This window comes from Neomonachus schauinslandi, chromosome 16 (genome assembly GCF_002201575.2).
Source record: "Neomonachus schauinslandi chromosome 16, ASM220157v2, whole genome shotgun sequence".
In the NCBI taxonomy this organism is placed as follows: domain Eukaryota; kingdom Metazoa; phylum Chordata; class Mammalia; order Carnivora; family Phocidae; genus Neomonachus; species Neomonachus schauinslandi.
The window spans coordinates 33,431,868-33,443,318 of record NC_058418.1 but is presented as its reverse complement, the minus strand read 5'-3'; the positions used below and the strand labels follow the sequence as shown (position 1 = coordinate 33,443,318).

Genomic DNA, 11,451 nt, shown 5'->3' with positions numbered 1-11,451 from the left:
CTTGCTTTCTTGCTTGCTTTCTTGCTTGCTTTCTTGCTTGCTTTCTTTCTTGCTTTCTTGCTTGCTTTCTTGCTTGCTTTCTTGCTTGCTTTCTTTCTTGCTTTCTTGCTTTCTTTCTTGCTTTCTTTCTTGCTTTCTTTCTTGCTTTTATTTATTTGACAGAGCAGGAGAGCACAAGTGGTGGGAGTGGCAGAGGGAGAGGGAGAAGCAGGCCCCCTGCCCAGCAGGGAGCCTGATGTGGGGCTCGATCCCAGGATCCTGGGATCATGACCTGAGCCCAAGACAGTTGCTTAACCAACTGAGCCACCCAGGCGCCCCTAGGTTCCAGTTTCTTTTGTTGATGTATTAGAAGAACCTATCTTCTTGAAGAATTTAATGAAATAATGCATGTAAAATGCCAAAGAAGGAAAGTTCTTCCAGTTAATAAATACAGAAATAATTATGATGGAGTTATAAACTTTAGTGGATGTTAAAAGTCGTGAGAGAATGTCTGAGGAGCAGGACAGTCACCTAATTTCAGACTCTCCCCACAAACTACTGTATAATAACAAAGGGGGAAAGTAGTAACATTTCAGTGGAGAAGCTTGGCATATGCCACGTTAATTTATTGATCAAAAGTGATCACCAGCTGTCTAAATCATATGTCTCCTAATAAAACACACTGAAGGGGCATCTAGCTGGCTCAGTCAGAAGAGCATGTGACTCTTGTTCTTGGGGTATTGTGAGCTTAAGCCCCACATTGGGTGTAGAGATTACTTAAAACAATAATAAAAATAAAAAATAAAATGCACTGATAAGAATATAATGTAACTTATGTAGTAGTCCTGCAACAAATGCATCTAAAATCTAAGGTATCAGACAAACTCAGATCAAAGGATATTGTATAAAATACCTATTTTAAGAAATCAAGTTCAAGGAAGACAAATAACAGCTGATGAATTTCTCCAGTTTAAAGAAGCTAGAGGTGACAACTCGATGCAGTGGATTGGATCGTGACGCAGGGAAAAAATACCAGTGAAGTACATTTTGTGGGTATAATTGGTGTAATTTGAATATGGCCTATTTTATTTGTGTTAAACTTCCTGATATTTATTATTCTACATGGTTATATAAGAAAATGCCCTTGTTCTTAGGAAAAACATAGTGAAATATTTAGGGACAAAAGATAGCATCATCACGGATACTTTTTGGAGGAGAGTATAGAAAGAATGGCTAAACAAATTGGGCAAAATGTAACTAATGGGAGTTCCTAATATTCTGGCCTCGAAGTTTGAAATTGTGTCAAACATAAAGTTTTTTCACATAGTAAGGACTATTTTAATTAACCATAGTTTATCAGTCTAAGATAGCCACCGTTTAATATTTTAACATGTGAAATGAGTCATATCATTAGTAATATCTCAACAGTTATAATTAGCTGAGTTATTTCCTTTTTGTGTAGTACATAAAATAATGTGTCTTAGAATTGAAGGCATTTTGTATTCAGTGCAGCATAATGATGATTATTTACTAGTGGAAGCCATTAACCCAGGGCATAGGTGTCTTTGGAATGGTTTCTTTTTAAATTAAAAGGGTTTTTTGTGGCTCTTACCTCACCTTGTTCTTGTCTTCTATGGTAACCATTTTCTTTTATATTTTGGGGTTATCTTTGCATTTAAAAAAAGTATTTGTATTTTTCCTCTTTACTGTAGAAAAGGGAGTATATTATATATGCTCTATTGCAAAATGCTTTCATTTGATCATATATCCTAGAGTTCATAGAATCAAAGAGCTTCCTTATTTCTTATAATTGCTGCGTAGTACTTCATTGAATAGATGCTTGTGCTTTAGAAAACCAGTTTCCTATTGGTGGACATTCTGATTATTTTTGCTATGTATCATAAATAGTGTTGCAGTAAATAAGTGTTTTGTATCCATCATCTTTGCCAGTATATATTTGGACCATTAGAAGTAGAGGTATTGGATTAAAGGGAAATGCATGTGTAATTTTGTTAGGTACTGGAAAATTTCCCTCCATAGGAAGTTTTCCATTCTGTATAACCACCAGCAGTGAAAATGTCTATTTCCCCATAGCCTTGCAAATGGAGTATTTTCTAATCTTAAAGATGAAAGTGGTATGTCCACTTTTTTAATTGCAAGTTTTAATTGCAGGGGAGTAGTTACGGTATTTTGAACCTAGATACATACAGGCTAGGGAGAGCTAGTCATGTCTTTTCTATTTGAAATGTCTTTGTTTGCATCATCTTTTGGAAATTAAATTTTAGTTCTTATTACTAAGGTAAATAAGTAGACTCACACTTTTAGTGCTTGACATCTCCCTCTTTTCCATGATCTGTTAATATTTTCCTTTCTTTAATGGATGAAAAAAACAACTCATTGTTCTTTTAAAGTCGTAATCTATATTGGAGCCACTGTGTCTTTTATATTGGCACAGGCAAGAATTTTGTAGATTGTGCTGTAGTGATTTAATGTACAGTTTTATCTTTTTTTTCCCACACGTGAAATAATCATCTTCTCTGAGTGACTACTTTTACTTCTTGATGCCCATAGTAAGATTTCTGAATTTAGGAGGAAAGATTTAAGATGGTATGAAGTTTGTGTAGAGTTTAGGAGTGCCGTTTCTACAGTTTTAGGAGGCAGTAACACCTTAAGATAGGAAGGTGGGTTTTTCATTAAATAAACATTTATCTTACTTGACGTTGTAGAAGTCAATTCTTTAAGTGCTTGTCAAGTGTAGTGACTACATGTGTATGGTATTTTTTACCGATACTTAAATAAATGTTTTGTCTTTATGAGAAGCTAGTATTAAGTTTTCTTATCTGTTTGCTTTGATATGTCTAGGTTTGGGCATAATTTTTGACCAAGTGGTTGAGGATATGTAATGTTTCTTGGAGTGTTATAAAATATATTTGTTGTACCATACACAAGGTTTAGTTTCAGGGATATAAATTAGGTATCTCCAAAAGAGAGCCAGTGCTCAGAAAATCCTCCTGTTTAGTGATGGATGCAAAGACATGGGGTATGCTGGAAATTTAGCCATATGTTCTAGCAGGTTTTCTTTATTAGAAAAGCAGGTTTGGGGGTGCCTGGGTGGCTCAGTTGGTTAAGCATCTGACTCTTGATCTCAGCTCAGGTCTTGATCTCAGGGTTGTGAGTTCAAGCCCCACATTGGGCTCCATGTTGGGCATGGAGCCTACTTAAAAAACAAGAAAAAGAAAATCAGGTTTGTTTCTTTAGGTGTTCTGAGTAACAGCAAGTGATATTTTTCATTTTTCTTCTGTCTTTAGGAGTGTTTCTCAGGAGTTATCAGAAACCATCCTCACCATGGTAGCCAATTGCAGTAATGTTATGAACAAGGCCAGACAGCCACCACCTGGAGTTATGCCAAAAGGACGCCCTCCTAGTGCTAGCAGCTTAGATGCCATTTCTCCTGTTCAGGTAAATTAATACTACAACTGGTACATCTGTGTTTGTTCATAGACTTGGAATAGAATAAACTTCTACATCATTAGTAATCTCTCAAAGGAAAATTTGTCTAAATATATCACCTTATAGATAACCTGCATGTCTAGCAACCACTACTACATTTTAAAGGAGATCCATAAATAGGCATTATAGTTGAGGATAGACTTTAATCATTAAATAGAACGTGACTCTGAGAGGAAAGATACAAAACAACTTATTTAGGTAAATGATAAGGGCTTCTTTTTAAAATAAGAATAACTTAGACTTGAGACAGAATAAGCACTGCCTTTGAACCTGATGTGTCTTGTTTGTAGCTTCACGGGCCAAGCAACAGTGCTAGAGCATAAGGACTTGTTATAACTGGGGCTCTTCAGCTCTCAACTGAACTGCTCTTTTAAAAACAAGGTACATTTAAGTTACTCCCTGACACCAACCACCCCCCTTCTCTCTGGGAGCAACATATTCCGCTTCTGTTTTCATCTGCATTGATTGGCAGATTGGGGTTTAAGAAAAGAATGTTTAGTGATTCTTCAGGGGCCACTTTATAAAAAAGGCATTTTGTGTACCATTTTCTGTGTCTTGAAGGTCTGAAATAATGCCACAAACTAAGAAGCTTGAAAGTGCAGTTATTAGATATTTTAAAAGATCTTTTGGTGAATAGCATACCTTGTTTTTTGTTTTAAATTAGAGCTGATCTCCTCCAGCCCTCAAGATCTTCACATTTTGAGTAGATTTATTTGTTTTTTTTTTTTTTTTTTAAAGATTTTTATTTATTTATTTGAGACAGAGAGAATGAGAGAGACAGAGAGCACATGAGAGGGGGGAGGGTCAGAGGGAGAAGCAGGCTCCCTGCCGAGCAGGGAGCCCGATGCGGGACTCGATCCCGGGACTCCAGGATCATGACCTGAGCCGAAGGCAGTCGCTTAACCAACTGAGCCACCCAGGCGCCCGATTTATTTGTTTTGACTGGAAGATTTATTTCTAATTGCTAAGCTTTTGTGTTGAAAGCTAAATAACGTAGTTTGAGAGATTCTTTATGTTGTAAAGGGGCTTATTGGAAATTTTGAAGACCTAATTTAACAACTGTCCTGTGTCACTACTAAGTGCTTAGTGCTATGGTTGCAGGGCGATTCACCTTAAATGTTATTCTTGAAGTTTTGTATCCCTCATATTATGGCTCTGGTACTTTGGCAGAGGCTAACTCTTGAAACCTACTCCGAGAATAGTAAGAAAAATGAGTAGCACAGTTGATTTGAGAATTCAGGTATCATCGTGATTGCTCGGGGTTTTGCAGTTTATTAAGCGTATGAAAAGCTAAAGATTTCTTTACCTGTGTCATATGTCTGTATGTTCTTGAAGTATGTTTAATACATCTTTATAATGTTTTTCTTTAGATTGACCCTCTTGCTGGAATGGCATCTCTTAGTATAGGTGGTTCAGCTGCCCCTCACACCCAGAGTATGCAGGGTTTTCCTCCAAATTTGGGTTCTGCATTCAGTACCCCTCAGTCACCAGCAAAAGCATTTCCACCCCTTTCAACCCCAAATCAGACAACTGCATTCAGTGGTATTGGAGGACTTTCATCACAGCTTCCAGGTAAGGGGGGGCAGTGGTGGATGAGAGTGCAGATTATTTGTAAATCTCATTGTGCTATAGTGTGGGGTAAGGTGTTTGGAGTCACTGTGATAATGAAAGCTGTTTAAATTGTAAAGTTGTTTCAATCTTCAAAGCTGGGAGGAGAAAACTGTACTGTTATAATATTAATTGATTCAGATTATAAGGATTCTGTATTATCGAATGATAGTATAAACAGTAACAAGTGTGTTAATCACATTCTGAAAGATGGAGGTTTAGATAAAGAATTCACAGCTTTATGAATCATTCAGTAAATAATAAAGGTAGAAAATATTTCACATATCAGATTCAGTATATGTTCTGCTTCATTGCACCTCATCTACCTTGAAAATGATAGTAAATCCCTAAAACTTTTTTAGTTATTTCAAATATTTTGGCTTTGAACTTTATATTGAAGTAAAGGTTACATTTTTTCCCCTCTCCTGTACCCATTTGTTTCTCCTAAGCTATCTGCATCTTTTATCTTCAGGGTGTAAGTTTTAGTGTACAAAAATTAAGGACTGAAAGTGTAATGACTCTGTAACCTAATTAACAGTGCTGCTATACGGTTCTAGCCCTGATTGTTGGTTTATTTAAGTCAAAATTAACTTCCTTCATAAGGCCTTCTTAGCAGAGTTCTTCTATAAATTCTGTTTGCTAGACTTGAGAGGAATAAGCAAGTCCTGGCTCATTGCCAACTGGAAGATAGTATGAAATTCTTCAGTTTTTAATCAGCGATAAAAGCAAACCAATTCCAGGGCGCCTGGGTGGCTCAGTCAAGCGAGTATGTCACCCTGCATTGGGCTTCCTGCTTAGCGGGAAGCATGCTTCTCCCTCTCCCACTCCCCCTGCTTGTGTTCCCTCTCTCACTGTGTCACTCTATGTCAAATAAATAAAATCTTAAAAAACAAAACAAAACAAACCAGTTCCTCTTATTTTGACTACCTTATATATCATATCACCGATGAGAATGTAAAATGTTAAAGATTTGCATATTAATTTTATTAAGAATATAAATACATGAATAATTCTAAATGCTGAAGACATTTTGGTGTTGTCCATTTTTTTTAAATAAGATTTTTTACTTACTTGAGAGAGTGAGCATGCATGCACGCACAAGCAGGGGTGGGGGCAGTGGGAGAGGGAGAAGCAGACTCCCCGCTGAGCAGGGAGCCTGATACAGGGCGCGATCCCAGGACCCCATGACCTGAGCCGAAGGCAGACATTTAACCAACTGAGCCACCCTGGCACCCCACGTTGTCCATTTTTATCTACTTTTATTAGTTTAGATTCTCTATAAACTTAAATAGATATTGTTGTAAGGGAATTGACAAAGACACTGTCTTTTTAAATAAGAACCTATATCTTTGATGTAAGTAAAGTCAAGAATATGAGTAATGATAAGACTTCTGGCTGCCTGCCTTCTTTCTAGTAGGTGGTCTTGGCACAGGCAGCCTGACTGGTATAGGAACTGGGGCTCTTGGACTCCCTGCAGTGAATAACGATCCTTTTGTACAGAGGAAACTGGGCACCTCTGGACTGAACCAGCCTACATTCCAGCAGAGTAAGATGAAACCTTGTAAGTGGTAGTGTTGTCTGTGATTGTGAAGTGTGACTGATGCACATAAAGCTTTTTAGATTTCCGGTTTGTTGCCCTAGAGTTATGTGGACAAAAACATTGACTTAATACATTGTTAGTAGGGCCATATGTTGATGTGCCTCCTAGGTCAGTGGGTATTTATTCACAAACTTGAGTCCTGAAATAAAAAATTGAGTTATCACTTCACCATTGATCTGGATTGTTAGAACAGTATGATGGTTAATAAGAGGTAGCATCTTTTAGGGGCATTACTCTAAAAATAAGAAATACAGTAAAAAGAAGAGACTTTTGGCAGTTTAAATGCATGTATATAAATCTTAGAGTTATCCTAAAAATGTGTTGGTGGTGGTTTTTGTTTTCTGTTTTTGTTTTTTTTTTTAAACAATTCAGGAGCGGCCATGAGAATTTCAAACTTCTGTTCATCCTGATAGTTTATAATGCAATTTATTTTAAGGTTAAAGCTTTATGATATATATAGCCTTATATGTAATAAATATCACCATATAACATATCTGATGTAACTTGGACAACAGTTTTTAAAATTTCACCTCATTAGTAAGTTAATTCTCAAAGTCAGAAGTCCTCTTTGTAAATACATAGGTATTGTTTACTTATAAATACCCTTGTTGTTGAGACCAAATATTCATTATACAGGATTTGAAAGTATACCAGTTCACTTGAAAATGTTAGTGTGAAAGGCTTGTCTGAATGTTACGTTTTGTAGCATGCTTTGTGTTTATATCAGTGTGTTATGCACATGCATTGATAATTCTTATATGTTAGGTGTCATTTTTATTATAAAATAGTAAAGACTTGTTAACATCAAGGGAGGTCGTGTTAAGGATAAGTGCATTGTGAATTTGAATGTAGTGTACTTTGATGGTTTGATAAAGCTTGATGAAGAAAATACTAAGGTAGAACTATAGTTGTAAGGCAATTTTGTTAAAATCTTCTTTACCTAAAATGCTTGAATATTGATCTTTGGCCACTTAATAATTTCTTCATTTTCTTTATTTTTTTCCGTTGAAATTAAAAGGGTATTTTTCTTTTTGGCTCTCTGTGTGTTTAATGGGCGATTGGGGAAAGAGCTTAAATGCCCACTGGTTGCCTTTCTGTTTCTAACAGCGGACTTGTCTCAGGTGTGGCCAGAGGCAAATCAGCACTTTAGTAAAGAAATAGATGATGAAGCAAACAGCTATTTTCAGAGAATATATAATCACCCACCACATCCAACTATGTCTGTTGATGAGGTAAGTGTCTAAGATGTTCTAATACTTTATGGTTTACATAAATCTTTTTTTTTTTTTTTTTTAAGATTTTATTTATTTATTTGACAGAGACAGCAAGAGCAGGAACACAAGCAGGGGGAGTGGGAGAGGGAGAAGCAGGCTTCCCGCTGAGCAGGGAGCCTGATGTGGGACTCGATCCCAGGACTCTGGGATCATGACCTGAGCCAAAGGCAGCCGCTTAACGACTGAGCCACCCAGGTGCCCTGGTTTACATAAATCTTAAATCTCCTTTCAAAGTTTTTAGAAATTCAGCTCAGAGTGTTCTGGTATGTGTATGTATACCCTTTGAAATCTTAACATTCGTCTCAGGCTCAGTGTATTGTTAAATATTTTGTTTAACAATTCTTTTTTTAAAGATTTTTTTTTTTTTAAAGTATGTCTGTTCTTTTTAGTAATATCTACAGCCAATGTGGAGCTCGAATGCACGACCCCAAGATTAAGGGATACATGCTCTTCCAACTGAGCCAGCCAGCCTCCCCCTACCTTAAAGATTTTATTTTACTTTTTAAAGTATATTCTTTTTAACAATTCTTTGAAGAATATTTAAGGAATGCTTTTCATAATAGTTTCCTTTATGTGTGTTTTGTTTTTGTCTTTTTCTAGGTATTAGAAATGTTACAGAGATTTAAAGATTCTACCATAAAGAGGGAACGAGAAGTCTTTAACTGTATGCTGAGGAACTTGTTTGAAGAGTATCGGTTTTTTCCCCAGTACCCTGATAAAGAGTTACATATAACAGCCTGCCTGTTTGGTGGGATAATTGAAAAAGGACTGGTCACTTACATGGCACTAGGTCTGGCCCTGCGATATGTTCTTGAAGCCTTACGCAAGCCTTTTGGTTCCAAAATGTATTATTTTGGGATTGCTGCACTAGATAGATTTAAAAATAGGTGAGTGAATAGGTTTCCTATGAAGCAGTTACCTCTGCTTTTTAAAGATTTATTTATTTTAGAGAAAGAGTGGGCACGCAAGAGCAGGAGGGGCAGAGGGAGAGAGAGAATCTCAAGCCAACTCCACACTAAGCACAGAGCCTGACGCAGGGCTTGATCTCAGCAGCTTGAGATCATGACCTGAGCCGAAACCAAGAGTCAGATGCTTAACCAACTGTGCCACCCAGGTGCCCCTGAAGCATCTCTTTTTTTTTTTTTTTTTTTAAAGATTTTATTTATTTGTTTGAGAGAGAGAGAATGAGAGAGAGCAAGCACATGAGAGGGGGGAGGGTCAGAGGGAGAAGCAGACTCCCTGACGAGCAGGGAGCCCGATGCGGGACTCGATCCCGGGACTCCAGGATCATGACCTGAGCCGAAGGCAGTCGCTTAACCAACTGAGCCACCCAGGCGCCCAAAGCATCTCTTTTTTATATAAAAAGATATTAACTATCATTTATCAACTAGTTCTTGCCATGCCCCATCATATGTATCTTAACAACTGTGTGAAGTAGAAGAGGAGGAAGTGAAAACATTTCATTACAATTACCAAATAAGTGGTAGAAAAGTATAAACTGAAATATAGTGGGTTTTTTTTTTTTTTTGAAGATTTTATTTATTTATTCATGAGAGAGAGAGGCAGAGGGAGAAGCAGGCTCCCAAGGAGCAGGGAGCCCGATGCGGGACTCGATCCCAGGACCCTGGGATCATGACCTGAGCCGAAGGCAGACGCTTAACCATCTGAGCCACCCAGGCGCCCTGAAATACAGTGTTTTTGTTGTTGTTTATTGAAGTATACTTTAGATACAGTGAAAGGCATCATTTTAGATTATAGTTCTTTGAATTTTGGCAAAATTTACACAGTTGTATAACCACCACTATCACACTCAAGATACTGAACATTTCTGTTACTCCCAAGCAGTTCTCTTGTTTCTCTCCCTTTGTAGTTCTTTGACATTCTTTGACCCCTGGCAATCCTTGATCTGATTTCTCTCCACTTTTTCTACTGTTCATACACAGTATTTATGAGTCTGACTTTTTGCAATTAGCCTGATGCTTTTTTTTTTTTAAGATTTCATTCATTTATTTGACAGGGAGAGAGAGAGAGACAGCAAGAGAGGGAACACAAGCAGGGGGAGTGGGAGAGGGAGAAGCATGCTTCCCGCTGAGCAGGGAGCCCAATGCGGGGCTTGATCCCAGAATCCTGGGATCATGACCTGAGCTGAAGGCAGATGCTTATCAACTGAGCCACCCAGGCGCCCCTAGCCTGATGCTTTTGAAATTAATCTGTATTACTGTATGTTTCAGTAGTTGTTTCTTTTTATTGCTGAGTAGTTTTCCATTGTATGGATTAACTATGAATTGTTTTTCCATTTACTTGTTAATGAACATTTGAAATTGTTTCCAGATAGCAATTTTAGTGGCTCACTGTAATCAAATTTTAACTGAAATAGGACCTTTAAAAAACAGAAGATACTATTTTCTGATGTAAAAAGAAGTTTATAGATACTTCTCTCCCCTATTTCTGTGCTCTTTGGCATTCTCTTCAAGTAAGGTGTTTCCTAGGTAGAATGGGGGAAATGGCTTAGACTAGCATTTGGAAGAAAATTTGTTAATTGTGGTGCTTTGTTCTTACATGAGGTGATGTATGAATGAATGAGTGTTTCTGTTGGCAGATTGAAGGACTATCCCCAGTATTGTCAGCACTTGGCCTCTATCAGTCACTTTATGCAATTTCCACATCATTTACAGGAGGTAAGTGTCTTTAATACCTAAAATCTGTCTAGTGGTGGGAGAGCTTATTTTAATTTGATTTTGGATTTGCTGGGACTGGCATTAAGATTTCTTAATGATTGGTGTTATATAGGCATACATACTATTTGTTGCTAATTTGCAGCTTAATAATAGGTCATGAAAAAATCATTCCTGGATTATCTTTTCTAAGCAGTTGTTTTTGCTTCATTTAATGAAAGGCTTTTATCAGTTATTTTAGCCTGATAACTGCTGTTGAAGTATAGACATTTTCTGCTGTTACTAAGAATTCTTTTTTTTTTTATTTTTTATTTTTATTTTTTTTAAAGATTTTATTTATTTATTTGAGAGAGAGAGAATGAGAGAGAGAGAACACATGAGAGGGGATAGGGTCAGAGGACGAAGCAGACTCCCTGCCGAGCAGGGAGCCCGATGTGGGACTCGATCCCGGGACTCCAGGATCATGACCTGAGCCGAAGGCAGTCGCTTAACCAACTGAGCCACCCAGGCGCCCTGTTACTAAGAATTCTTGCATGGGATGCCTGGGTTGCTCAGTCAGTTAAGCCTTGGATTCTTGGTTTCAGCTCAGGATTGAGCTCTGTGCTCATTGTGGAGTCTACTTTGGATTCTTTTTCCCTCCCCCTCTGCCTCTCGCCACTCCTGCGCGCTCTCTCAAATAAGTAAAATCTTAATTAAAAAAAAAAAAAAAAGAGGGGCGCCTGGGTGGCTTAGTTGTTAGGCGTCTGCCTTCGGCTCAGGTCATGATCCCAGGGTCCTGGGATCAAACCCGCATCAGGCTCCCTGC

General features: G+C 37.7%; 1 protein-coding gene and 1 non-coding gene across 9 annotated transcripts in view; both read left to right on the top strand.

Annotated features, from left to right (window-relative positions):
- The window catches only part of CNOT1 (CCR4-NOT transcription complex subunit 1), a 103,006-nt gene that overhangs the window by 61,290 nt on the left and 30,265 nt on the right, over window positions 1-11,451 (top strand). For 3 of the 8 annotated variants that reach the window (XM_021705772.1, XM_021705775.2, XM_021705779.2), the window contains exons 17-22: window positions 3,288-3,438; window positions 4,860-5,061; window positions 6,512-6,658; window positions 7,805-7,929; window positions 8,572-8,858; window positions 10,571-10,649. In XM_021705772.1, coding sequence (XP_021561447.1) covers window positions 3,288-3,438; window positions 4,860-5,061; window positions 6,512-6,658; window positions 7,805-7,929; window positions 8,572-8,858; window positions 10,571-10,649 — 991 coding nt within the window. The remainder of the gene's footprint in view (window positions 1-3,287; window positions 3,439-4,859; window positions 5,062-6,511; window positions 6,659-7,804; window positions 7,930-8,571; window positions 8,859-10,570; window positions 10,650-11,451) is intronic. The other 5 variants (XM_021705776.2, XM_021705773.2, XM_021705777.2 and 2 more) reach the window with 3 other exon arrangements.
- Window positions 3,743-3,878, top strand: LOC123323309. The gene has a single exon (XR_006539323.1). It is a non-coding gene; the product is annotated as a small nucleolar RNA SNORA50 (small nucleolar RNA).